The sequence below is a fragment of the Plectropomus leopardus genome, chromosome 14 (assembly GCF_026936395.1).
Source record: "Plectropomus leopardus strain MGB_pleo_1.0 chromosome 14, ASM2693639v1, whole genome shotgun sequence".
Classification (NCBI taxonomy): Eukaryota; Metazoa; Chordata; class Actinopteri; order Perciformes; family Serranidae; genus Plectropomus; species Plectropomus leopardus.
Window position 1 is genome coordinate 27,130,837 of NC_142189.1, and position 26,582 is coordinate 27,157,418.

At 42.1% G+C, this 26,582-nt stretch overlaps 2 protein-coding genes across 2 annotated transcripts in view; one reads left to right on the plus strand and one right to left on the minus strand.

The window, feature by feature from the left end:
• Positions 1-26,582, plus strand: part of LOC121953989 (uncharacterized) — a 77,258-nt gene that overhangs the window by 16,567 nt on the left and 34,109 nt on the right. The window contains exons 2-3 of the mRNA XM_088087361.1: positions 20,665-20,882; positions 21,815-22,001. Coding sequence (XP_087943487.1) covers positions 20,665-20,882; positions 21,815-21,861 — 265 coding nt within the window. The 3' untranslated portion in view covers positions 21,862-22,001. The remainder of the gene's footprint in view (positions 1-20,664; positions 20,883-21,814; positions 22,002-26,582) is intronic.
• Positions 22,222-26,582, minus strand: part of LOC148187507 (uncharacterized) — a 102,586-nt gene continuing 98,225 nt past the window's right edge. The window contains exon 6 of the mRNA XM_088087562.1: positions 22,222-26,550. Coding sequence (XP_087943688.1) covers positions 26,532-26,550 — 19 coding nt within the window. The 3' untranslated portion in view covers positions 22,222-26,531. The remainder of the gene's footprint in view (positions 26,551-26,582) is intronic.

Here is a 26,582-nt window from a genome sequence, read left to right on the forward strand (position 1 = left end):
TATGCTCTCTGCAGAACATTCAGAGGATTCTTTAAGGAAGATTTATGGGGAGTGTCATGGGAAAGTTGCCTGGGTAGAGGCAAGTTGTCTCCTAATGGGCCGAGTGACCCCAGCCTCCTTCAAGGTCAGGGAGATCCAGAGTATTTAACGACCAGGCGCTTTGACCGGTGTTATCTCGGCTCCTGTGCTATCATCAAACACCTCAAACCTTCAGAGGGTCCCGCTTGGCTCCCAGTTAACACAACAATCCACTGCACACCTATGTGTGTGTATGTGTGTCGCTCACACATGCTTCCTTTCACACAGACACACTCAAGGTTGTCCAAGGATGCAGTCTTTAGCTTGATCGATGAGTGTGTCACATGTGTGTGTGTTCCCAAAGTGCTGTGTCACACGACAACAAGAGGTTGTTTCAGGGCAGTAATGGCTTGGCTGTAGGCAGGGATAAAGCTTAATGAGCTAGATGCCTGAACATAAACATGACACAGAGAAACAGCAGCTCTCACTGCTGGGCGTGTTTCTAATGTCCCATCCTATAGACCCATCTCCTTCTTCTTCTTGTCCAACCACGGTCTGAATCACCTTATAAGGGCTGAAAGAGTTTGGAGCCTCAAGTAGTTTGGCAGCAAGCGAGTGTCTGTTGGGTCTGATGTATGGCCTTGTTATTCCAAATAGAGAAGAGGGAAACGGCTGATTATTGATATCTGGTAAGTGTCCAGGATGAGTAATGTGGCTGTCCAAGCAAGCAGCTGTTCACCAAGCTTTTGGCAGGTGGAAGAAATCAATAGCAAGACATACCTTTCAGATGAGGATAACGGATGAGAGGGGGTGGGGGGGGGGGCACCGTAATGGAAAGATACCCATCTTCGCTTTGGGTCTGGGCCTCTCCTGCAATTGCACAGACAGCAAAGACAGTAATGACAACAGCAATGATGAAAGCCAGTTGTTGGATTTTCAAACGCACTAAATGTTTGACCGCTGGTGTCTGTAACGCTGTTGAGGTTTGCAAACGGACACAGAGGCTTTCCGTATTCCCTTAATCAATTCACTGTCAGAGGTAGTAGAGCCATTATCAGTCTTAGAATGGAATCAGCCGGCGTAACTCTCCAGGCAACTGTTTTCCCGCCTCCCATAGGCTCAGAAGCATCCTCATATAGATTAAGACAGCTCTCATCAGCCTTGGTGTGTTCCCTGCAGACATTCCCTTGCCAAGCCCTTTTTCACTTTTTCATCAGCTTGCATCATTACATGTCACATATCATCCACTGAGACGCAGCCATGCAGTTCCACATAAACAAGAGATAATATATTGTTTTAAGTCTGTGAAGCATGTTCATTATCTAATTGTTTATTTGAAGCACATTTGCAGTGAGTGAGGTGTAAAGTGGTGCCCCAGGGTTCCTGCACTTCCTGATTTTCACAGACGCACACATTTATAGCTGTGCGTCTGCTCTGTGCAGAGCCTATGCAGTGGCCTATGCATGTGGCCTGCGGATGGTGGGAGCATTTATACCTGTGTGTTGGTGCATTTGTGTCGCTCTGTAGTTATACCTTCAAAATGCTAGTCAGTTGTGGGGTATCTGTGAAGTGGTGTTGAGTGTGACTGATTCAAAACACTCCTAAAACAACCATTAAAAATTGCTTAATAGGGACAATTTCAAACACAAGTACACAAATTGTCTTTTGCCGGGCACATTTTCCCCACAAATACAACATGTTAATGTTATTAGCAAAAGTCTATATGGCATTTTACATTGTGTATACAATAGTGGCAAGGGTTTTTTTTTCCTCTTCTCATGTGACGCCAGGAACAACAGCAACACTTTAGAAAAGTGCCTTTACAAAATTCATAACCCACAGGGTTCACCAACAAATTGTCTTAAAATAGACACGTTTTCCTGACAAATTCAACATGCTAAATTTATGTTAAAAAAAAGGCATTTTACGATGTAAAATTTAGCCTAGCGTCTAGAGGAGTTCTCCTCTGCCCATTTAACAACAGTAAGGCTGCAAATTCTACTTAATTCCAACTCATAAGGTTCACGGTAAATTAACTGTCTTATACTAGACATGTTTTCCCATAAATACGCCTTCAACATGTTAAAATTATTAGTATAAACTGATGACATTTTTCATTGCATAAAGAAGTGTAGCAGTTAGCAGACTTGGCCACTAAGCCAGGATAAATCTCACAAGGCTTACATTTTATTTCATGGGGGCTTTATTGTCTTCACAGTGTCTTTGCTGCCTGTCTTTATTTCTTTTCTTTTCATTTCTTACGAAAGTAAATGAAAGCTTTGTTTATACTAGGGGAAACTGTTTTCAGTTTACAGTGTAGTGTACGTGTTTATGCAGAGGCACAGGTACAAAAGTAGTATCAAGAAGAAGTATCAATCCCACTTAAGTGTGAAAGATACAGTAAAGTCTCAGTGAAATTACAGCTAACACCACATGACTCTTTCTCTTCCCTCTTCTCTTCTCTTTCTCTCCATGCTGGTCCCTCTGGTCGCTCCTCTCTCCCCTCTTCTGCTGTGCAAATGGATTAATCTTGTAGCTCCCAGTCTGAGGGGAGGGTAGAGTGGTGCGCTTTTGTCAGAGCACAGTGAAATATGCATGTGTGCGCGAGTAAGAGTGAAACAAAAATGAGACAGAGGGAGGAAAACAGATGGAGGAGGAAGAATTCGTTGTATGTTTGATTGTGAGATTGTGTGAGTAAGGTTTGGGGAGGGGGCGAGGGGGAGAGCAAGACAGATGAAACTCAACATGTGGTTAGGAGATGATGAAATTTGCATCTCGTCTGCATGTTTATACTTCTATGTCAATGAAAAAGCAGAACAGCCTATATGCCCTTAGATATGTAAAGATCAAGTGTGATCTGTACATATTTTACCCTTTCAGGCAAAAGTCGCTCACATAGACTCCCAAAATAGAGTCATATCCATTAATAAACCATGTACCTGCTGTGCATCCCAGTTCTTTTCCAGTATCCCTGAAGGAGAGAGGGAGAGAGGAGGGGACAGTCAGTGGGTCTGCCTGTTAACAGAACTGGATCTGTGTAAAGCCGTCAGTCACCAGTAACACTCATTTTAGCCAGTACTTCTCTACATTATTAAAAAAGCTTTAATGGTCAAATCACATTAAATATTTACTATTCTCTTGTCATTCACTGTAAATCTGCCCCCGTCATTTCTGACTCCACATCTTCCCCCTGCGACCTCCCGCTGCCCTCATATTGCTTTTCTCTCAGTCTCATTCTCCCTGTTGACTGAGCAGCGGCATCAATGACAGGGTTCTAAGTGGTTGCCATGACAATGCCATGACGACAGTGATGGAATTCATTTGGCGTGGCAAGGGATCACATGAATGGATGAGTTTGAACCTGAGGAACCTCACGTCTGGTAGCTGTCTGGAGACGGCGAGAAAGTAGACCCCCAGCCATCAACCCCCTGCAAACACAGATATAATACACACACTGACAGAATCCATATTATATCTCATCTCGTGAAGCTGCGGCTGATGTTGGTTTGATAGTCAGAACCCCTGCTTGACAGTGAGAAATGGAGTCAGAATGTTGCCATTTTAACGTGCTGTGCTCTGCTGCATATTTATAGCAACTAGAGTGTGTTTATATCAACCCAGTTCCAGGCAGCAATGTTGGTATTGCCCATATCGAATTCAGTGCCTACATTTTTTTTGTAGTGGCTGATGTGAACAAAAGAGTGCTGGCTCTAACCTTGCTAACAGGACTTTTTTTATGTTTACACATAAATTTACGCTTACTCTTCCACAATATGTTGGAAAAGAGGCATCAGAATGCGCTACAGAGGGCACTGCTCCAGGTAGCTTTTCTCCGGCGACTGATTGGCCAACATCTTCTTTTTCCTTGCAGATATTTAAGATTAGGGTTATATTGCTGCCTGTTGGTTTGGCATGCTCTTGACAGCTCTTTACTTGTGTTTTGCATTTTCATTTGTATGGGATGGTGTTTGCGTGGACAGGATTTTTATTCTTTTTTTTTTTTTTTTTTTGAGACCACTGGAAAAAAAACTCCATTAACAAAAATACCAATATCCATATGGACATGGCCATAGAGAACACATTATTACATTAGCATCATAGACTACATAAAAATAATGAATTTAGCCACCTTGACATCACCCACTGGTTTGTAGACTTCATTTTGAAGCCTCGAGTTTGGCATTTTGGCGGTGACATCTTGGATTTTTGGAGCCAGAAGTGACCATATTCAGAAGAGAAGCAGGAGCTGTGGAGGAATTAGGGGTGGATCTGACCCAAAGTGTTGCCTTGGAGAGAAGCAACCACTTAATCATGCTAACTGTAAGCTGTTATTAAAATGTAAATCGGTGAATTTTTAAAAATTCATCCCCCACACAGCTATAGAGATCAGAGATTTCTGCTGTAAAGTTAGGCATTTTAACATGGTGGTCAATGGGGATTGACTCGATTTTGGAGCCGGCCTCAAGTGGCCAGTCACTGAACTGCAGTTTTTCACTGACTTTATTTTCAGCCCCAGAGATGCCACTTGGTTAGCACTTATGCTGCATTCCAGACTACTCGGCAGCCATTATTCTGACCTCCTACTAGATAAGGTACAATGAAACACCACTCAAAGTCAGAGCTCCTACTTATGAACTTGAGGCAAATCCATGTACCCCGACTTCAGTGGTCTGACGTCACACAATAATAGAAGCATCCATGGAGGCTAGAAGATATACAGAACATCACAGTATACTAAAATACATTAGCCTAGCTATTATTATTTAGACCTCCGACTTTGAATGGAACGCAGCATTAGTATAAATCCTGAGGTGCATGATTGTTGACTGTAGACATGAATGAGCTGGTTGGAACAGAGAGGGTGAAAGAGTTGGAAGCAGAGCCGAGGACAGATTTGATGAACTGAAGCGAAATAGATGCGGTGTGTCTTGTCTGGGGAGAGAAGACAGCTTTGCAGTGGACGATCTGCATACCACATAGCACTCACCACTCATACCACCACACTCACCACTCTCCTGGAGCCTGCAGCAGATGAGGAATCATGGGAGGTCAGGGTGGGCGGGAGTTGCAATGTGACATCACATCCATCATGGCCGCCACAGACCCCAGCTGCCACCAGCTGTTGTACATTAAGCAAAGTGCAGCAGGCGGATTTGGCTGAGCCAGTTATGGGATAACTCAATAACATTACTCTGTTAGGGGCTGCCTTGAGCTCTTTATTTCATAATGCATCGTGGTTTTACCGCCCGACCCGCCATCTAACCCTCAGGAGCTGTCGTGAACTTCTAAGCTGATTACTGCACCCTGTGCTAAGTTTATGGGTCATTATGATTGGCCTCTGCTCATCAGTCAAGACTTACCACACCTTGTCGCCTTTATCCATGAAAACGGTGTCAGCGTTATGTTATTGTACAGATGGAAGTGCTGAATTTCATCAAGCGAGGCCATCAAATCAAACGCTCCATGTTTCCCTGGCCCCTGGCTTACACTCTCAACATGACTGGGTCTTAATGCTTTCATGGAAGTAGGTTAAGTGCCCTGTGCCAACAGAGTGCCACACAGCATGCCTGCATTAATCTGACCCACCACAAGTGCCACAAAAGTGTTCCTTGTTGAATTCTGGGAGCTCACAAAAACTATCCGAGGTTACAGAGAAAGCGAATTGTGAAAGTGCAGTTGAAAAGGGACGAATGATTTCTAAGAAGTGCCAGCATTTTTTGACCCCCTACTGGTTTGCTATTGGTCTGGGTGTGTGTTTGATGTGTGTGTGTGTGTGTGTGTGTGTGTGTGTCTGAGAGGGAGAGAGAGAGAGTGTGCAATGTGTAGCCGGGCCCTTTGACAGTAATTGTTTGGGATGGAGGTGGCAGCTGTGGGAGAACTGAGGGCAGAAAGGTGATAGTTTGACCCTCCCCACCCTCTGGGCTCTACTCAAGCCGTGTCCACACTAATGGAGATAAATTTGAAACAGCATCTTTTTCACTCCACTTTGGCCTGTATCTGTACTAACCATCAAAAATAGAGTTTCTCAAAACAATTCTCTGGAGAGAATACATTAAATGAACTCTGAAGAAAAGGAAAATGTGTTTTCTGAAACAATTGTGGAACCTTTACAGACCAGGTTGAGCGTGTCCGCATAGTGATAAGGTTAGAGGTCCCTGAGAGGTTAAGTACCTGTCACTCTTTTTATGCTTATCTTAATGCATATGCTGTCAATATGCTTTCAGAATACTGCTTAAGCATGAAATGGCTATTTGATTGATGCAGACCTCACATCACCATCCTCTGGGGCTGGTATTAAAATATATTGTTGGCCCTCTTTGAACTTGATATATATTGATGTCTATTTTGACTTGTTTACTCACCCAACTAACATTTGTATGTGGGGCCCCTGTGAGTGGTGAATGAGCTGAAAAATGGACCCTATATGGGATTTTCGATAGGTTCCATATTGGCCCCTGCCAATTGCCTAAGTGGGCCCCATGTGGGTTATGCCGGGGCTGTCTGGGAACCAAGTGGATATGGGCCCAGAATATGGGAATATGGGCATCTTGTCTCAGCCATTAAAGAACTCGTGGACAATACCAGAAAGGACCAATTTCAGGACCCATTTACTATCCTCATGGGCCGCATATACAAATATGGCTGGGTAGTGAGTCAAAATCTTATGCTATAAACCAAAGTCTTGAAAAGGAGATCCCACATGCTGCTCTTGCTCAGCAACACAATTTACTGATTACACTAATGATTTGGTCCTTCTGATTTGACATGTTCTGCCTTGACTTAAAGCAAGGGCTCAGCTTGACTTGCTTTTCCCCACAGTAACTCGGCACTTGCTTAAAACTTGAGGGATAAGACTTGAGACTTGCTTGTGACTTGTACATGAGTGATTTACTTCAAACCTCTTTCTAACACAAATGAAAAATATTGTTTATTTTGATTCAGTGCTAAAGTTAGCAATCTAGGCTAACTACAGTAAGCTTTTACTTACTTACTAGAGTAACGAGCTAGATTCTACTTCCCAAATAGAATACAACCATAACAGCAGAGGTGTTGCCAAAAATCAAAAAGTTCCACCCCATTGACCCCATGTTTAAATGCCAAACCTTGCAGCAGAAATAAACATTTTTACAACCTTGTACACAAAACAGTTTTGATCTCCCCATCATGACAACTATATGGGGATGAATTTTTACATAACCCACCTGTCACATTTCATTAAGGATTAAAGTTATGCATAATTAAGGGAGAGCTGCTTTGAGTGACAGACTGTCTGTGAGGCATCATCAAAATCAATGAGTCAAATCCACCCCTTGCTCCTCCCAAGCTCCACCCTCATGTCCAAATATGATAACTTTCGGCTCAAAAACACAGAGGTGGTGATGGCTAAAATATCGGGCCAGAGGCTTCAAAATGTGAGTCCACAAACCAGTAGCTGACGTCAGGTGGCTAGTTCCATTATTTTATACAGTCTCTGCTTGTATTGCTCATGGACAGTGCAAGGGTCATGGGTCTCGTTACATTTCTTGTGCCATTCATGTTAATCAAGAATAAAACATTTTTCCACTACTTCTGCCCTAGCTTTGCTATATCTTGCTGCCAACCCGTGGCTCGTAATAATAGCTTTTACTCAGTATTTGGTCCATAAAGCAGGAATTACATCAGTAATAGTGCAGGCTTGTCCTCAAGCAAAGATTTGATCTAAGCAGAGTAGTTTAACAGCCACAAAGTGTACCAATAAAATGTACCATAATCCCAATGAAATGTATGATAAAGATTTGAAAGTAGGGAGTCATTTTATGGGCTTCTGGGTTGTTGCCCATTCCAGTCCCAAGCCTCATTATTGCCAACTGCTCAAAATAACAGCCCCCTGTGCTAACTATCACCTCTTCCCTGCAGACTGTATCAGACAGCCTTTACCTGCCCTTTGCTGCCAGCATCTGTTACATGATGTCTGGCTTTGCTTCAGATCACAAAGGCTTCCTCAGCCATCTAAAGATTTCATCCTTGGATTTTCCATCTTCACTTTTGATTGCATACTGTCTGGTTCAGCCACCTGGCTTTGTTTCTCTGCAGCTATATTGGCTGTACGCTTGTTAGTCCGCCTCCTTGTCTGTCCTTCTTTAGCGGGCTCAATAGGAGGGTATAAATACCTTTTACAGGCTTCCCTCCAGTATCTTTCTTTACCTCATCCTGTCCTTCACATCCTTCCCTCTGCTTGATTCTTCTTTCGTCTGTCTTCCTTCCTTTCAAGTCGAGTTTTTTTTTTTTTCAGAATTGAGAAAAACATGTAGGAGGTTTGGCAAAACATAATAAACATTCTATATATATATTACACATTTTATTTTTGTGTGTGTGTGTGTGTGTGTGTGTGTGTGTGTGTGTGAAAAACAGCGCAAAGCAAAGACAGACATTTTTACATTACATTGAGCCTGCAAGCACAGCACTCTGCAGCAGCATGTGTGAATGTCATCAGCGGTTACGGTTACTCGTGGACAGTGGAGTGGTGTTCAGTGACAGTTTTCACAATGATAAACCCACTGGGCATGAGTGGGGAGAGAGGAGCTCACATGCAAGCCTATGAGCCACGCTCTGTCAATGGCGATGTGGGGGGGTTGGACCAGAATCTGCTTTGGCCGTTACAGCAATCTGGGTCAGTCAGAGGCAGGGAGAGAGTGACCTCATTGAGCCCACATTATCATTATTTTCCCAGTCATGCACTGCGCTGGGACTCAGGGAGACCCCACAACAGGAAATACGTCCGATTTCCCCCGTGACAGCACATGTACGCACACACATGCACATACACACACTTACCCAGGGGAGAGGAAACGTTGTTACGACAGTCCCGAGCTGAGGGGTCAGAGGTTACCATTACAAATGGCTCACTCTCACGTTCAGCCGTTCAACAGGCGCGCTAATCACACACACACACAGTGACCCTGAACCCGTCTCTCCTGCAGTGCTACATGATCACACATCTCACGGGTTGAGATTTCATTTGTGGTCATGAAGTGGGCCCCATTTTCTCACCATCGAAGTGTTTCCTCTCTAATCTCTCTGGCTCTGTGCATGAGCAAAACAGTTTGATGAAACACCATCGGTGAAAGAAAAAAAAAAAGAATGCGCCACCTCTTTAACAGCACATCTGTTTCGATCTGGAGGACACAAACCAGCAACCTTTTCCTCTGTCATTTCCTCACCGGCTCTCTCTTCCTTTTCTTTTTGCTCCATTTCTCCCGAGCCCGTCGCTGCTCCCTCCTAAGCCCTGAACTCCTGCCAATGACTGTTAGAGGAATCTGATTTGCGTTGATTACATTAACATTCTCCAGATGTTCGTAGTCAGAGATCTGACACCTCTGTCCCACATCAACTGTCTCGTCTCGGAGAGCAGAGAGATGCAAGGCTACGTCTTGTCAGAGCTGTGAGGGAGTGCTGTATCTCAGCAGAACACGAGCCGACGCCTGAGATGGACTTGGACCTGGTTCAAAGGAAATGAGGTGTGAGCTTTAAAGAAAAATATAGCTGAGGTGTGCAGGAGGAGAAGACAGAGGGAGTTGGAGTGATTCAGAGCATAAATGAGCCTCATGAAAGAGAGAGACAGAAGCTGAGCAGAAATGTGTGGAAGAATTAATAAACTGAAAGTAACTTTGATAGAAGGAGGCAAGTCTGTGCAGAGGAGAAACTGAAGAGCCTAAGTTTGAGAGGAAATACTCATTTCCTATGACTCTTTCCAGTCCATCTGTTGGGTCCTGTCTTTTACAGGGTTTGGTGCTTGCCACATGACTACAGGAAGTAGTCACCCACCCCCCTAGGTCTTCAGAAGGTAGCATGATCCTTTTAAGAAACCCTGACATGGCCCTCAACCCCCCCACCCCCCCAAAAGTCCCTTCAGGCTCCGCTTTAAGCCTCAGTTTGGCCTTAGTATGAGACTCAACATCACACGGGGATCATCACGTGGGCCAAACCCAGCCTCGTAAACAAAGCCAACATTTTTGGAAAACAGATTTACAAGCTGCAAAACATATTTGACGGTTGATTACTTCAAAGTCATACACTTCTTAGATTGTGAAGGAACTTGTAGGCTAAAAGAGGTTCATGGATCTTAGTCATGGGTCCAAACCCACCAGACAGATTGTTGTTATTGGACTATACAAAGTCCCATAGAAATGATTTTTACTACTACTACTTATTTGTTGTTTTGACAAATATGTGTGGAAAAGAGAGTAGAAAGTAAGAAAATGTAGCAGTACTGTGAAGCTGTCCTTTGTCCCTAACTGCTTATATCAGCATGAAATGATGCTGATATGAAGTGCGTATGTTTGTTCACCATTTCAGTTTAACATGCTAATGACTGCTTATTAGCAATGAACACAAAGTGCAGCTGATGGGAATGTCATTAGTTTTGATGGTATCTAGTCAGCGTATCCTCATAAAGTGATTCGTATGACATCCTGCAACCAACAAATGATGTTACGTCCTTAATGTACTGTTATGTAATTAATGTAAAGTTACGGAGGTTAGGTTTTAGAAAGTTAAATTAGTATGGTTAGGTTAAGGAAAAAAACATGTTTGAGTGTCTTTAGGTTTAGGCAAGTCATTTTCATGGCCCATCCACCACTCCAACCTGCCTCCTCACAACTCAGCTCGGGGCTGCTTTCTTGTTATTCCTGTCAGCGCACTGATCACATGATCGCAGCCTTTCAAATTACATGGGATATGTAAGTATGAGTTTGGATGCATTACTTTTCATAGGAAAAAAGGTGCAAACAGTTTGTGAGAATAGCCTGATTTGTTCAAATATTGAAGTGAATTGGAATTGTGACTGAATAATGGCACAAAATGAAAAGTCGGGTGATCACCACAGTGATTATAATTCATTCTGATGGAGTCTTGAATGTGTGTAGCGAATCTCATGGCATTCCATCCAGCAGTTATTGACATATTTCAGCAAAAGACATGTCAGTTCGATGGTGGTGCCAGCAGAAAAGCCACCAAAATAAGTCAGATTCTTCCTCTGGAGGACATGAATGTCAAGGCAATCCAGTTAATAGATATTTCAGTGTGGACCAAAGTGATGACTGACAGACTGACATGACCATATAGCCATGCAGCTAACACGACTAAAAATCTGTGTCACTGGACATTGAACTCATTGTTTTGAGTTTGGGCAGATACGCCTACTAAAAATGTCTCCTTGTTTTATCAATAGAAAATTCAGATAGCAATACATTTATTAAAAAACAAATTTGCTGTTGCAAATTATTAGTATGTAAATATGATCTCTAGGACACAGTGCGACCGCTCTACAAAACACCAGATTACATTCAGTGTCAGCATTATAAAAATGGTTAATGATTTAAAAATGGTAATGGTATGGTTAAGTTTAGGGGAAGGAGTGTGGTTATGGCAAAAAAAAAAAAAAAAAAGACCCTTATGGTTAAGCTTTAGATACTAAAATTCTGGTTAGTTAAAAAATGAATTGGTAACAAAACCCACAGTGTAACTTTGGGTAAACATATTTTGTGTTGGATGTATGGTGTGATGGTATGGCATGGGTGTAACACTCAGAAGTTGCCATTTATCATTGTTGAACGGTCTAAGATTGGAGACGGTTTGGACGTTTTTAGTGATACCCTTGATGTGCTCGAATGTGTGTTTGTGATCATGTTTCCGCAGCATTCTCCTCTCAGCACATTCCAGATCATCGTCCATGTGTTGTGCATGCATGCATTCCACGCAAAGCCAAGTGTCACTGCATCCTGTTGTAGAGATCGCATTCCTAAAGATTAAATTAGAAGCTTCAAATAAAGTAGGGAAGATTAGGAATTTAAAGTTGGATTTGGAAAATTTGATCCCAAAATTCCAGCTATGTGCACGAGTATCCCGACAAGTATCAGTGTCTTTCTTTGTATTCACTTTTATTATCTCTTCTGTAGTCCCTGACCGGAATAGAGACCAGCACATCAGATACTGAGATGTACTGTTTCATATTTGAAGTTCCTGTATATGTTGGAATGTGCACATAGACGCGCATGACTTTCTGTGGAATTCTTTTGTTGTTGCTTTATCTGAGTCTCAAGAGTTTCAGCTCAAACACTATCGTGCTCCTTTGTGGTGGTTTAAAAGAAGAGGAAGACAGCTAGGTAGGGATCAAAAAATGTTCATGAGAGTGAGCTGAAGAGCTAGAAAACAACTCCTGTATGGATTCTAACCTCAACCGGGCCGAAAACACCTGCAAAAAAATGTTAGTCCTTCGGCCTCCGTGAAACCCCAAACTCACTGGCATCAACATCTGGTTAAATCTCTTCACTATCTAAACCCCAACATTCTTTCAGTTCCACTTTAATATGGAGGAAGACAAGCAGAGGAGAACCTCGATCTGCTATTTGTAAACATGGACAACCAGAGGAATCTGAGCTATGAGAGCTATGGTTTAGGTACTGTTTACACATGCATGCAAACACACACAAACACTCCACACCGCATACACACACTGATAACAATGTGGTGCAAACAATCCGACACTTTCGGGCTGCCAATTTTCAAAGCGGGCATGTGCGTGCCTGACCGCATTCTTTTTCGTGTCTGTGTCAGAATAAGTGTCATTTTTGTGGCACTTCCTTTGCTGAGAATGGAAATATGTAATCTTGACTCACACGGTGGAGATCTTCTTTCACAATGAAGACTGGACGACACTTGTAAAGAGCGTGTAGTAATTATACTGCGCTGCACCTAGTGCATTCTTTCTTTGTTATGGATTTCCAGTGGACAGGGCCAGAGAGAAACAACAGAAACAACAGTTGTGGTTGTGCCGACCTTGAACAGCTGGTTACAGGTGTGAAGTCAGCTGCTCTGTGAGGAAAAATTTCTCAATAGCTAGACAATGTGACATCACTACATTATCAGGATGACTTCAAAACATTATCATTAGGAGTTATTGTGAAGTACATGATCAAACAAAATTATTTTAAACAAATCAAAATATGCACTCTGCATACTTAAAGATTTCACGGACTTTATTCCATAAGAACCATGACATTGTCACAATCATCTATTGTGAAATGTACCATAAGAATTTAATTAATTGATGTCCCTGACCCTATAATTCATTGTACAGTATTTTTATGAACGGCTCTTGACAGTATTGATTGGCAGTTTATTCATGATGTGTGAGGGCCATGACACAGTGGCTATAACAGATATTAAATTTTCCCTCTTATGAGCTGCAAAGTGCAAAATAATTATCACATTAAAGCTACAGTTGGTAACTTTTATGAAAATAATTAAATTCCCACCTCTAGAAGAACTTTTCACACATCCCCGGTAAGGTTGGGGACATGGAATTTGAGTGGGTTGTGTTCAAAGCTGCTAAAAGTTGTGGTCAGAGCATTGTCAGTGCCTGTCATTGCAGCAACCTAACAACCTTGGCTGAGGAAGGAGGCCTTTAGGGCTTGGTTGGCCCAAAGGTGTCCTAAAGCAGCACACAGGTACCAGCAGGCCAAAATTGCTGCAGCTGCGACAGTCACCAAAGCCAAAACCTGGGTGTGGGAGGAGTATGGGTAGGCTGTGAAGAAGGATGTAACGACAGTTTCATCAAATATGATTAATAATTATTTACATAAAAGTTACCAACTGTAGCTTTATAACCACAACTGGGAATCCTCACATTGGAAAAATCTGACAACCAACTTTTTCCAGTCCAACTTTACAGAATGTAATAAACCACACCAAAAGATTCAGCCTATGTATATTCTGTATGAGAACTGTCAACCCTTGCTACATCAATATATTATGGGTAGTGGTAGAAAGTCTGCTTGACGCTTCCTGTGTGATGGTTTTGGCAGCCATCAGTACTTACAGAATGTCTGGAAAGTGCCCGTTATAGCCATGAGTCTGCAAGTATGGTGAAGTCTGAACTGTTAGATTCAGACTTACTGTACTGATGGAAGCCCTGCCCATAACAAACAGATCAAACTGGGTATGGAGGTCTGTTGAACAAGCCGTGTAGAGGGGTCTTAGACAGCAAAGTCTCACACCTATGTAAAACAGCAGAGGAGACAGTAGCTTCAAACACTTACTTTCTTGTACCAAATAGGGCATATAACACAGTGACAGTGTCTTTGGTTTGCATGTTCTTCATTTTATCTTGAGTGTCAAGCAGTGTGGAGCTCTCACTGGTCTTGGTCTTGACTCTGTCTCACTCTGCCTTGGTCTTGGTCTTGGTCTTGACTCAGTCTCTCCAGGCCTTGGTATTGGTTGCAACTTAGTCTTGATACATCAAGTGTATCAAGACGGTCCTCAAAGTCTTGATCTTGTCTCGGTCTTAATACATTCTAGTCTTGGTCATGACTCATCTTTTAAGGTGTTCTCGACTACAATACTGACAGAAAAAGAAAACAGCAACAGACCCTTGACACATATAACTATTGTTTCTTATTAAACTTTAAGACATCAGATTTCACTTTGACTGGTTATATTACACTACTGGATAGTTAGTAGAAGCTATGTATTTCATTTAGCTGGGACCATTTTGATTAAGTCTTAAAATAGCTCAATGGCAGCTACAAAGTGGAACAAAAGCTGTGTGGAAATTAACTGACTAATGACTTGCATGTATGTGAATGAGAAGCCACTGCAAGCTCATTAATTTCAGTCTCAGCATCTCTGGGGCTTTCTAAATGATCCCTTCATCGCGTCATAATGATGATATATGCAGACTCACCCAACACCTGGGATGCTGCTCACATTTTGAAAACAGATTTATGATTTTACCTCTCAGCCAGTTTCGGTCCTCCTCCATCCACCTCTGCCCCGAGGTCATACAGGAAGTGACAATGCCCTGCTGGGCAGCAGAGCATGCGCAGGATGCAGAGCCAGTAATCCCACAGGAAGAGGAAGAGCCTTTACATGTTTTCCCCAGAGATACGAAAGGATGACACGTGTGAAGGATTGTCAGAGCGAGACGGGGATATTTGAGGAGTCGAAGTGTCGGGCTGATAAATGTTCAAAGAATTTACAACATTTGCAGGAGCAGGGACCAGAGGATGTTGGGTAATAGTGGCTGCGCTGAAGTTGAGTCACAGATCACTGCAGACCAAATACAGATAGCAGGCATGTGTGGATTATCAGACAATTGGCCCCTGGGCTAAGATATGCAAAAGGCCCCAAACTTCTACAAAGAGGCAATACACCTAGACTTTGTGGTGGTTTAGCCTCTTTGTTTTTGTTGTGTGTCTCTTTATAGTCATTATGCATCTCTCTGTAGTTTTGTCTCTTTGTGGTAATTCTTGGTTAAATTGTAGTCGCTTCATGTCTCTTTGTGATTGTTGTATTTGTAGTTGTTTTGTGTCTTTTTATGGTTGTTTTGCATCTCTGTGCATTTGTTTTGTGTTTAAAGATGTTGCATCTCTTCATAGTTTTGTTTATCTTTGTGGTCCTTAAGTGTCTCTTTGTAGTAACTTTGTTGTTACTTTGTGTTTCTTTGTAGTAATTCTGTGTCTCTTTGTAACTGCTTTGCATGTTTTTGTAGTCCTTTTGTGTCTCTTTGTGGTTGTTTTACCCCTTGTCATAGTCATTGTGAGTCTCTTTCTGTCTCTTTGCAGCTGTTTTGGATGCTTTTCCTCTCTTTTGAGTTCCTTTTTGTCTCTTTGTGGCTGTTTTACCCCTTTTTGTTTTGTCCTTGTGTGTGTCTTTGCAGCTTTTTTGCATGTATTTATAGTCTTTTTGTGTGTCTTTGTGGACATCTGAGTGTCTTCCTAATTGGTGCGCGTCTTTTCAAGTGACATTTTGCAGATGAAGGGTTGGGTGGCGCAGACACTTTGAGCGCCTGGGCCCCTGCCCAGTAGGCCTGTTCAGTAATCCATCCATGATAGCAGGCTATTCATTCTCAGAGACAAAAGAACCACCCTGATAAGCGGAGTCAATGAAGTAGCAGATATGAAAGATGAGGATATGCAGTTAAGGTTGGGCAGAATGCTTCCGGCCTCGGCTCCTGGGAGGAAAAAGGAAATCCTTTCATAACCAATGAGCCTCCACTTGAGACTAACAACACTGTCTAATACCTGGACGGCCGATTAATCAGCTCGCTTTATCATTTCCCAGACTTTGCTGACTCAAGAGCTACCAGAAATACATAACCTTTAAGGAGCATAACTTCTCAGTTTAGCTGCTTGCTTATGTGTTTTCCTTTTTACAGTTGAGAAATGTGTTGTCCCACCAGGTTTGACACCTCATATAAACTGGCCATTTTTGCTGTAGCGTTAATGGCCCTGTGACACACTTGTCCTAGGGGCAAACTGGCTGACCGGTCAGTCTGTTTGCCTGATCCTGCCCCATTAACCCACCCCCAGGAGAGATCACAAGAGTGAGTTTCTTGAATGTGGCCCCATCCCGGCTGCCTCCTAAAGGCAGCCCTCCACCAATTAGGACCTCATAAATAACAAGAAGTATGGGGGTATGTTTAAGATGATACGGGAGTGGGATTGTGAGGTGGTCAGGAATGTGGTGTATAAGGCTAGATCCCCCCAAAAATCTTGACTTTGTGTCACACTGAATGATGTCCACCACCAGTAATAATAGATAAAACAAGTTTTTTGATTAGCACAAGATATTCATCTTATCTTATTTTTGTCTGAGTGTCCCAACTATCTGCGATCTTTAAATGACCGGACTACATTCTTTCACAATGAAAATTACACAGCTATCACTTCAGTCATCTCACCACACACAAATACACACACCCCACTCAGTGGAGATTAATGTTTAGATATTTTTTTTATCTGATTTCTTTTCAAGTTTTCCTGCAGGTTTCCTAAGGACAAAACTCTGAAACGAGAGATAAGGGTCAGCGAACTGTTTACATTAATGCACAACTAACTTACAGTGACGGCCCAAAACAACATACTTTTCAGTCAGTTACAAGCCAGTAACAACAGTTGTTAACGAATTGATGTTGGCACAAGAGAGGCAAGATTAAGCTTTTGCAGTCTCATGAAACTCCGAATTGAGCTGTTTTTAAGACGTATTGTTTAAATGTCTCCATCTCTCATCTCGTGTCTCTCCCCTTCTGTCTTTCTTTACATTCCTGACATGCTGGAGTAGAGCGATGACACGTGCCCATAAGAACGCAGCTGAGAGTTTAAAGGACTCCTGCATTGCTCACTCCTCGTATAACTCCGGGCCTTTAATCAGCACGTGGAAAAACCAAGAAGGGGCTGCAACATTTGGGTAATTGGAACCTTTGGGGTCTATTTCTTTGTATTTCATATTAATTCTCTCAAATGAAACAGTAAAACTCAATCATAGTATGCTGAACATATGGGATATTTAGCTCATAGTGTTGCTCCACGCATTCCCCACAGCAAAGAGTGTTTTCCCAAAGCGCTTCACAGCCCAGCTGTGCGAGCACGGGAAATCACACATCTTTTGACAGGAAGTTCCATCGACAAACACACACCAGCGAGTCAGGAAGCTCTGCCAGCTCGGCCCGCCAGGTTCATTCATAAATCTCGACGCACGGAGCATAACCAGCGTGGCAAGCAAACGAAGCTCCATGTGTCAGTCAGAGATGCAGCAACTCCTAACAGGATATGAAAAGGTCGGAGGTCAGCACAGTGCTGGGGTTTAAGTTGGGATCTGTGTGGGTGGTTTTAGGGGTTTACAAATATAGCAACTGGATCATCCTTTGACTTCGGATGTGTCCTCTTCATCTTCAGATGGAGCTGAGATGGGCCGTAAAGTGGAGAGGAATTTCCTGGAAAGATGCAGATCACATGTGTTGATAGTTCAACTTTTCAGCTTCATTTCTCTCATTCTCTCTCAGGCACAGAGAAAGTAAAGGTAGTTTAAGGTGACTTCTTAGATGAAATACATTTTTACTGTGCACACAGGGCAGTTGATCATAATAATAAAAAGATTCCTATCGCAAGGGCCCATTCAAAGTTATAGCGCGTTCAGGAGCGCTGTAGCAATTTTATTTTGACTAGACTTTGACCAGCTATTAAAAGAGGCCATAAAGAAAAGGTATTACAAAATAACCTCCATCGGAGGTGAAGAAATATCTTCCTAAAACTTGTACATCAACACTCACATCTTTCAGAGGTGACATCACAAAATGTTTTCCACAAGAGCACATATTTTTTCCCAGAAGGTGAGAAAAGTAAGACAGACAGAGAGAAGTGTAGCGGAAATGTCAGAAGAAAGACTTATCTGCCTGGGCTTGCCCTTCACATGGCCCGTGGTCTTGAGTAATGAATGGGCCCGTGTGTGTCAGGGTGTACAGTATGTTTGACTACATGTGAGTATGCTCGAATAACATCTGTCTAGTGCTGTCTGTGGGCAACTGATTTTCAAGGTAGGAAGGGAAGTTTATGTCAGTTATCGGAAATATGAGTTAAATGCAGAACACAAACAGGAGGCCTCGCTACACCACGGCAATGACTTTTGACCTTTAGTCCCTCCATTCAAGGTTTAACATGATGTGTGGGCCGTGGCGCCAAAGCATGCTTGTCATTCAGGCTCATCAAAAGAGAACTACACCAATTCAGCATTGAAAGCCTACTTATATAACAGTGTTGTTGGACCGTTTTTTTATTTACCCACTGGTTTGTGGACTCCCGTTTTGAAGTCTCGCTTTTCGGCCTTTGCTACCCTTTAGTTTTGGAGTCAGAAGTGAGTGTTTAGACAAGAGGCTGCCGATTTGAAGCACTAAGGGGTGGATCTGACTGAGACATTATCAGCAGACAGCTTGTCACACAAAATAGCCCCTCTCTTAAATATGCTGCAATAAAATGTAAATGGGTGAGTCACCACCATCTCCTGTACAGTTAGAAATTAGCTATAGACATCAAAACTGTTGTTTTTGTACAATATGTTTATTTCTGCTGTTAAGTTGGGCATTTTAACATCAGGGTCTGTTTTGGAGCCAGCCTCAAGTTGCCATCAGAGGAAGTGCAGTTTTTTGTACTTCCTTCTTGGTTTCAGATTGATTGATTGATTGACTTTGATTGATTGAGAGATTGATGCTTGGTCACAGCCTTATTAACTGTGTTCCACTCATAGACTTTATATAAAGATGGACGACACACGTGTTGTCTGTCTTTATATACAGTCTATGGCTCCAGTACACCAAGTTAGAAAATGAATACGTTAGCAAGACCAGAATTAGCCAGGCTAGTGATTGTTAACGATACCAGTTGATAATAATGCATTATTTTTACATAAACAAACACCGTAGCAACATGTTGATAGAAAAATGTTTGACAGTGCTATGTGTACGACTGTCTTCATGAGACACAAATGAGACAGTGCTATGAACCAATATATTACTACAGTTTTCACCAATGTTAATAGGTGGAGCAGACTTTTTGGATTTTGAGGTCAGGGGTTGGTGATGATCCACTGCTTTCTGACTTAAGGGGTTATTCCAGATGAAATATCCAACAGGGAAATCTGACTTCCCAGTTTAAATGGAGCACACCAGCAGAATCAGATATGTTATGCTGGGAATGGTTAATGTAGCCTCAGGCAGAGGGAAGGAGAGGGCTCTGGAAGTCTTTTTGAAGGCCTTGGTTGCGTCTCACTCTTGACTGCGTTTTTATTCCATCTTGTCTCGGCCTCAGACAAAGAATACTGTATTTTATTTAAGAATCGGTCAAGACCACACCTGTGGGGCTATGACTAAATTTCCTGTTCAAAAAAACATGTGCTAAAAAAAGATTGTAAAGTTCATTTCAGCTACTTACTATTTGTATTTGTTTTCTTATAGAAAACAAAGAAAAAATCACAAAATTCACCTCTGCAATGTGCCTCTCTCTGGAGACACAAAAGAATTTCTACACCTTTTTTCACATACATTTGTACTCCCCAAGACCTGTAAACAGACTTTGATATGTAAAATCAGCACAGCTCCCCTCTGAGGAGGAGGGCAGTGAAGAAGGGGAGATGGCCAAAACATGTGTGAAGGGTTGGAAGCTAAAGAAATGAAAAGCTTTCTCAGTTTAAAAGGTTTACGTCAATAGTTCAATTTTCTCTCAAATATCTTTTTTTTTGAAGTTAGAAAGTTAGAAAATAAGATTGATAACACTCTCACGTTTAAATATGAAGTTGCTGCTACAAGACTGTTAGCATAGACTGAGAACAGGTGGGAAAAGCTACCTTTTTGGCTAATCTCTACAAAATCTACAAGGGTAAAATTGACGAGTTGTGGTTTTACACTTGTTATCCGTTTATTAGTGAGCTTTAAAGTTGCTGGTAGTTGGACTGTGTTGCCTTTGGACTGGGCCAAGTCTTTTTGCTAAGCTTAACTAACCAGCTGCTGGCTGTAGACTTGTATTTAATGTATGAATGTAGTATTAATTTTGGAAGTAATTAAGCATAGCTCCTAAAATGTTGACCTATGGCTTTATAATAGATGGTACTGTCATTCCATTTTGTGACCTTCATTTTAAGGTGAATAGTGGCTTCTAAAAAAAAGATGAACTACAGACAAGTCATTCGGGGATTTCCCATAACCCCCCCAAAAAAATAAAGAAATGCAACTGTCTTTGTGGCATATGTTAAAAAAGACATCACTATCTACTCTGAACAAGGAAAACAAGCTCTGATATGATGCATCCGTGTATCTGTGGTCCTCTCTCCAATTTCCAGGGTCATCACCTCCTCCTTCCACCTCTCCCAGCCCGCTCTGACCCCTCTTGCCCGGGATGCTCATCCTGTTTCCTATAGTTTCCTCTTCCCCACGGACAGGAAATGGCTGGAGCCCACGGATACTCACACAGGCGGGAGCCGGCAGGAAGTGATCTCACTGCAGCACCTGCAACCAGGAAATAGAACAGCCCCAGCAGGGAGGTGGAGGAACAGAACGTGTACGTTCACACTCATACATACACAAACAAGTGCCTAACCCACAAACACCCTCTTACTTCCCCTTCAGCTGTTGTCAGTGGAACCACAACACAGGAAACAGAGTGTGAGCAAAGTTTTCAAACGCACAAGTGCAACTTGTCTTTGTTCACATTATGTTGAACTCATACATTTTCGGTACCAACTTGTGCAAAATGGGCAAGACACAGAAACAGTTTTGTAGTTTGTAGTCTTTATTCCTACCAGAGTGGGTGTTTTCTCCGCTCTCTTGCTCAGGCTGAGGTAAATAAGTTCTTCATTAAAGCTCTAATTCAATTTACGGCATGGGGGGGTTTCTGCGGAGGAGAGTGTGTGTATATAATTGTGTTTGTGCCAAGGGGATATTCCCTCAAGCACTGTTGATAATCTAAAAAGTTTGAAATTCCATTACCTATTCAGGAAATACATTCCAAGGTCTTATTGATCGTGCAGACGGTCGAATAATTTGAGCTAACGAGGAGTGGCATCCCGCCTCGTCAGGCTTGTCGTGCCTGTGAATCCATGCTGCTATTGGAAGAATGTCCCCTCTGACTCCCCTGTTGATGTACAACAGGACATTCAATTATTAGGAATTTTTAGAATCCGTCATCTGTCATCTGCAGTCGTCTTGTGAAATTCAAGGAATAGTTGGATTACGTGCTTCCTTACTTGCCAATAGTTCAATAAGAAAACTGATACCAATCGCACCCCAAAGTAGATTCATATTTACAGTACACACAGAAGACTGGTATCAATCTTTTTATCTGTTACTCACTATTGTACTTTGTATAAAAGTGTCCTTTCAACTATGTAACAACAGTGTGGCGAAGGCCTCTTCCTGTTTCAATATAACAGTGTCCCCTTGTATGAAGCCAGATATGCTAACTGATACATAAAAATGATTTTCTCTGTCTAGTGTGGAAGAACCAAGACCTCTGGGATGAAGAGGGACACCAACTGTGAGCCAAAACGTATCGCTCAACATTAGTGCCCGACCTCACCAGTGCCGTGGTCGATGAGTTTGAGCAAGACCCTGCTGTCAGGTTTCAAATCTCAGGAACAGTATTTCAAGAAGTGAGAAAGCAGCCTGTTAATCCGTTTTGGTGAGTAGTTGTATTTGTTCTTTAAAACAAGTTGCCTTTTTTTTGTAAATTCAATTAAGTGGTATATTTTGCTGACATGTGACTTTCTCGCATTATATTTTGTTATAGTTTTGTATCACATGTACACTGTCAATTTGATCATAATTTACATTAATGATAATAATAATAATAATAATACATTTTGTTGATATAGCACTTTTCAAGGAACTCGGACGCTTTAATGGAGTTTAAACTATGTGTACGCACTTTTATATTTACTAAGTTGCTTTAGTAAACCAAAGTAGATTTCTCCCTAGAGTACCATTTCCTCATGCAACAGTTTGTATAATATTTAATTATTAAACACCCCATGAATGGTGTTCTCACATTAAATACTTAGCGCAAAGTTACATATTTCACGTAAAGTAACATAGACTGACTGGTTCAGACTGGTTTATATCCAAATTGTGGAGCTTACTTTATATAGGATATGCAGTACATACAAACTGTGCATGAGGGCATCCTGCTAGTTTAGCCTTGCTTTAGTTAAACATCATCCAGTGTGAAGTAATTGGTAGTCTGTAAAGCTATGCTTTCAAAGTAACTTTCCTAACACGGCTGTTAATACTCATGATTTACTCATTACGCAACTCCCTTATAGTTTCTGAGTACATGAAAAAGATTTTACAGAAGAGTGACTGTGACTTAATGAAGTGAATATGTGCTGCCCAGATAGACCTCTTCAAATCCTCCATTAGCCAGTCAATGGGAGTGTGCAGTGTGTGCTGTGCGAGAGTGCAGAGCACACACTCTGAATATGAATTGGCTGCATTGGCAACAGACTACTGTACTTTACTGCACTGAATCAGTCCCACTCACAAAGGCTGAGAAAGTGAGTGAGAGAGATGTGGGCCAGGCAGATAGTGCAGCCCACTGACATACATTCTCCAGATGGAAAAATGGAGATTTACTCCTTTTCTCTCTCTCTCTCTCTCTCTCAGTCTGCTCACCTCCCCCACCGTTTAATCAGACTTACTACCGCCAGCTCATTCCATTCTCAAGTGTGACTGAACTGTTTTGTATTCTGCCCAGGAAAAGCTTCATTTCTCTTAAGTGTTATTGCTTGTCGTGTATGTTGGAGGACCACAGTGGAAACAGATTTCTCTTTTTCCTCTTCTCCTCACCCGACCTGACGTTTATCTTTTCAATAAATCTCCACCATTCTCACCAGCAGCACATTTATTTTCATTGCAGCACATTTTGTCATCGCACAGTCTAAAAAGTGCAACAACAAGCCGTCCTCTCTGCCAGAATGCTGCATTTTAGCCTCGTCCCTCCCCCCAAAAAATCCCCTCTGCAGTCCTCCTCTCTGTTGTCAGAGTAAAGACCCTTGTGATTCCTGAGATTCCACACCGCAAAATACAGAAATATTTTTCCACTAGAGCTCTCGTATATTGGTATGTGTATATTCTAAACATGCCACTGTTGTTTTTACACTGCAGGCAGAGGAGTGAAAGAATAGTGGTGCGCTGCCAAATAAACACACTGCGGATATTTATAAGATGGGTCACCCAGTGTGTTCCCCTGACGTCGCACACAGGATTAAACACTAACACAAGAATGATGCTGCATCAGGAGAGTGGGCGATTTACTAATCTGTTGCCTTTGAAGGCTTGGCACGCTGGGCCTCTGCTTTACAACGCTGTGAGTGCGTATGAAGTTGATTCCCACACTTTCACACGGTTGTTAAGATTTAATACCAACTTTCTCTTTGCAAATGTAAACATATTATAGCTTAGCATCATCAAAGCCTCGCTACTTTCAAATTGTGTCCAAGTTGATTACTTTTTTGAGACCACCCTACAGTGTTGTGAGCCCACCCTGACCTGCTGCAGTCTGTCTTTCAGCAGGATGGTGAGTGACGCAATGCATCTAGGGACAACCAGACCTACCTTATCTGCCCCTCTGACACTCCACAGACCGTTAATATGTATGACTGTACACCTGAGAGAAACAAAAACGGACCTAAAGAGGAGGTCAGGGTGGATAGATGTATCAACAGAACATTGGACTTTAACACAGATGACTGCTGTTAGTTTGCTGTTTTCTAGTAACAAAAAACAAAAAAATTCAATTTAACCCAGTTATATTGTTTTCCTAATATGAACTATGTAGTTTTTCAGCCGGTTCTCTTTCCCAGGTCTTCAAATACTAATGCTTTGTCACTGCCCTTGGCGTGTGATAGCAAAACTTACAGGCAACCTGTAGTGTCTTTATGCAATGCATTGGGCTTTCAAATAACTCTAATGTAAACTCATCGGTGAAATCTGAAGATGAGAGCAGCTGACATATTATAAAGACTGAGAAAGTTCTAGTATAATGGCAGGGAGGGGTCATGGATCGCCCAAACAAACACAGGACTGTCATCTAGGAGGCAGCTGTTTGTGTTCCATGTGAAACCAAAGTAAGGTAAGGTTACTTCAGTAATGATGAGATGTATTAACGTCACCGGACATAAAGTCTAACAATAAACTACATAAAGATGGATGTTTACGTTTATTTAATGCTATAAAAAGGGGATTTGACGCCATGATTGACAGCAGACAGGTGTACTGGAACTCGAGTAGACTGTGTAGACTATGGCTCCAAATTATGTCTTTATTACAAAATAGCAGTGGCCATATCCAGGATATTTTTGCTTCACTTCTGTACAGTGAGGGTAAGTGGAGATACATTGTCCATTTTCATATATGGCCTATGAGTCTAGCCAAAACCTTGTAACAAAGGTGCTTATTTTAAGACGAATATCAGGAATGCTGTTGTTGGCAAGTTGAAAATTATGTCAATGTGAAAGTTAAGGAATCCCATACTGATGTACTTTGGTTTCTTTTTTAAGTCAATTCATTGTTCTTTGAAGTTCCTTAAAAAGGCAGATATACAGCTTTAATTTCAAGGCATACATTGACAGCAAGGAACCAAACATGTACGGGAAGGGACAATTGTATCAAGGGGACTGCGAGCCCCGCTGGCCACCCCTTGGTGCGCCACTAAACAGCAGCCACCATGGCTACACGTGCTGATTATAGTATATAAATTGCCACAGTGCATCTATTTTATGTTCTACTTTTGTGATGAAAACCACTGAAATGTTTATTTCTGACATGCTAAGATGTGGTGAAACAGCAGCACCAACAAAGCAGTCATAAAGTCAGTTAATTAATCAACATCAGAAATTGCTCATCTGTGTCATTTGCAGTGCAGGTGCAAACAAAGTATTTAGAAGCTTAATTTGGAGGACTTGTTTTGTGGATAATGAGCAGAATTTCAGCATTAAGCATCCTTCTGCAGTCTCTCAGCATGACACAAAATCCATCCTCTGATTATTTATTTCCTCCTGTAAACAAACAAAGGTCAATAACACAGAGCAGTCCACTCAGAGCTCTGTTTCTGATTGGACCCCTGTCATGACACTTGGCTGCCTGCCAACAAGAGGAGAAAAAAGGGACCTGCAAACCTCTTCCAATGTGGCCAGAGACCAAAGGAAACAAACATTTTGAAAAGGGGTAAATAAGAAAAGTAATCTCTCCAAAGTGAAAGGACAAAAGGTGCCACCTTCCTGCTTCTTCGTGCAGCTTTTTTTTTCTTGCATCACTCCTTTATGTTGTTCATCTGTCACACTATCATTGATTTCCTTTGCTACCTCTGCAATGCTATGTGCAGTCAGAAAGGTGATATTGGAATTTTTGATATTTATCGACCCCCCCCCTTGCGCACTCCCCTTTTCTCTTTGCCTTCTCTCCTCCACCATTTATTTTTCTCTCTCTTTCTCTCTGCCAGCTGTCAGCATTGGCAGTGTGCCACACAGGCGCTTGCCACTCGGCTAGTGACAAATGCAGCAGCAGTCAGGTAAAGAGGAGCGGAGGAACGAGGGTTAAAAGATCCAAAGAGAAAGAGAGAAAGAGCAAGAGAGAGAAGGAGAGAGATGGAGGAGAAAAAGGGTAGAAGAAGAGGGATGAGCGAGACAACAGAGAGTTGGCCCTCCCCATCGTGTCAAAAGGGACACAGCGCTGGATTAGGCCACGGCCAATAATCACAGCCAGATGGGCTGTGGAGGGGCGTGGACAGAGAGGGAGATTGAAAAACAAGATAGCCGGGGACATTTTCAGAGTTGGGTTACAGCACAACTTTATTCTGGCATTTCTGTTTACAACCTTGTGTACAGTCCACACATAAAGTTAACAGCTTCCAACACGAAAGTGCGGCGGAAAGCGTTACAACTCATTTCCTCGCTAGATTGCATCACTGATAGGCCACATCTGTGTGGCATTTACGTCGTGTTGCCCTTTTTTCTCCCTTATTAACATTCCAGAGCCCATTCCTGAACCACTGACACTGTGAGATTACCTTGACCAAAACATGGCTGTTTCCCTCCAGCCTCAACACAAAATTGCAGCCGTCATTTCTGTTTTCAAAAGAGCAACTTGTCACCCGTATAATATGTACGTATCAAGTGTCAGGCCTTGACGTTCACTCCGAGAGTCCAAAGAAACCTCACAGGACAAGGAAATTACTGGAAGAGAAAAAAGAAAAATAATATTAGAA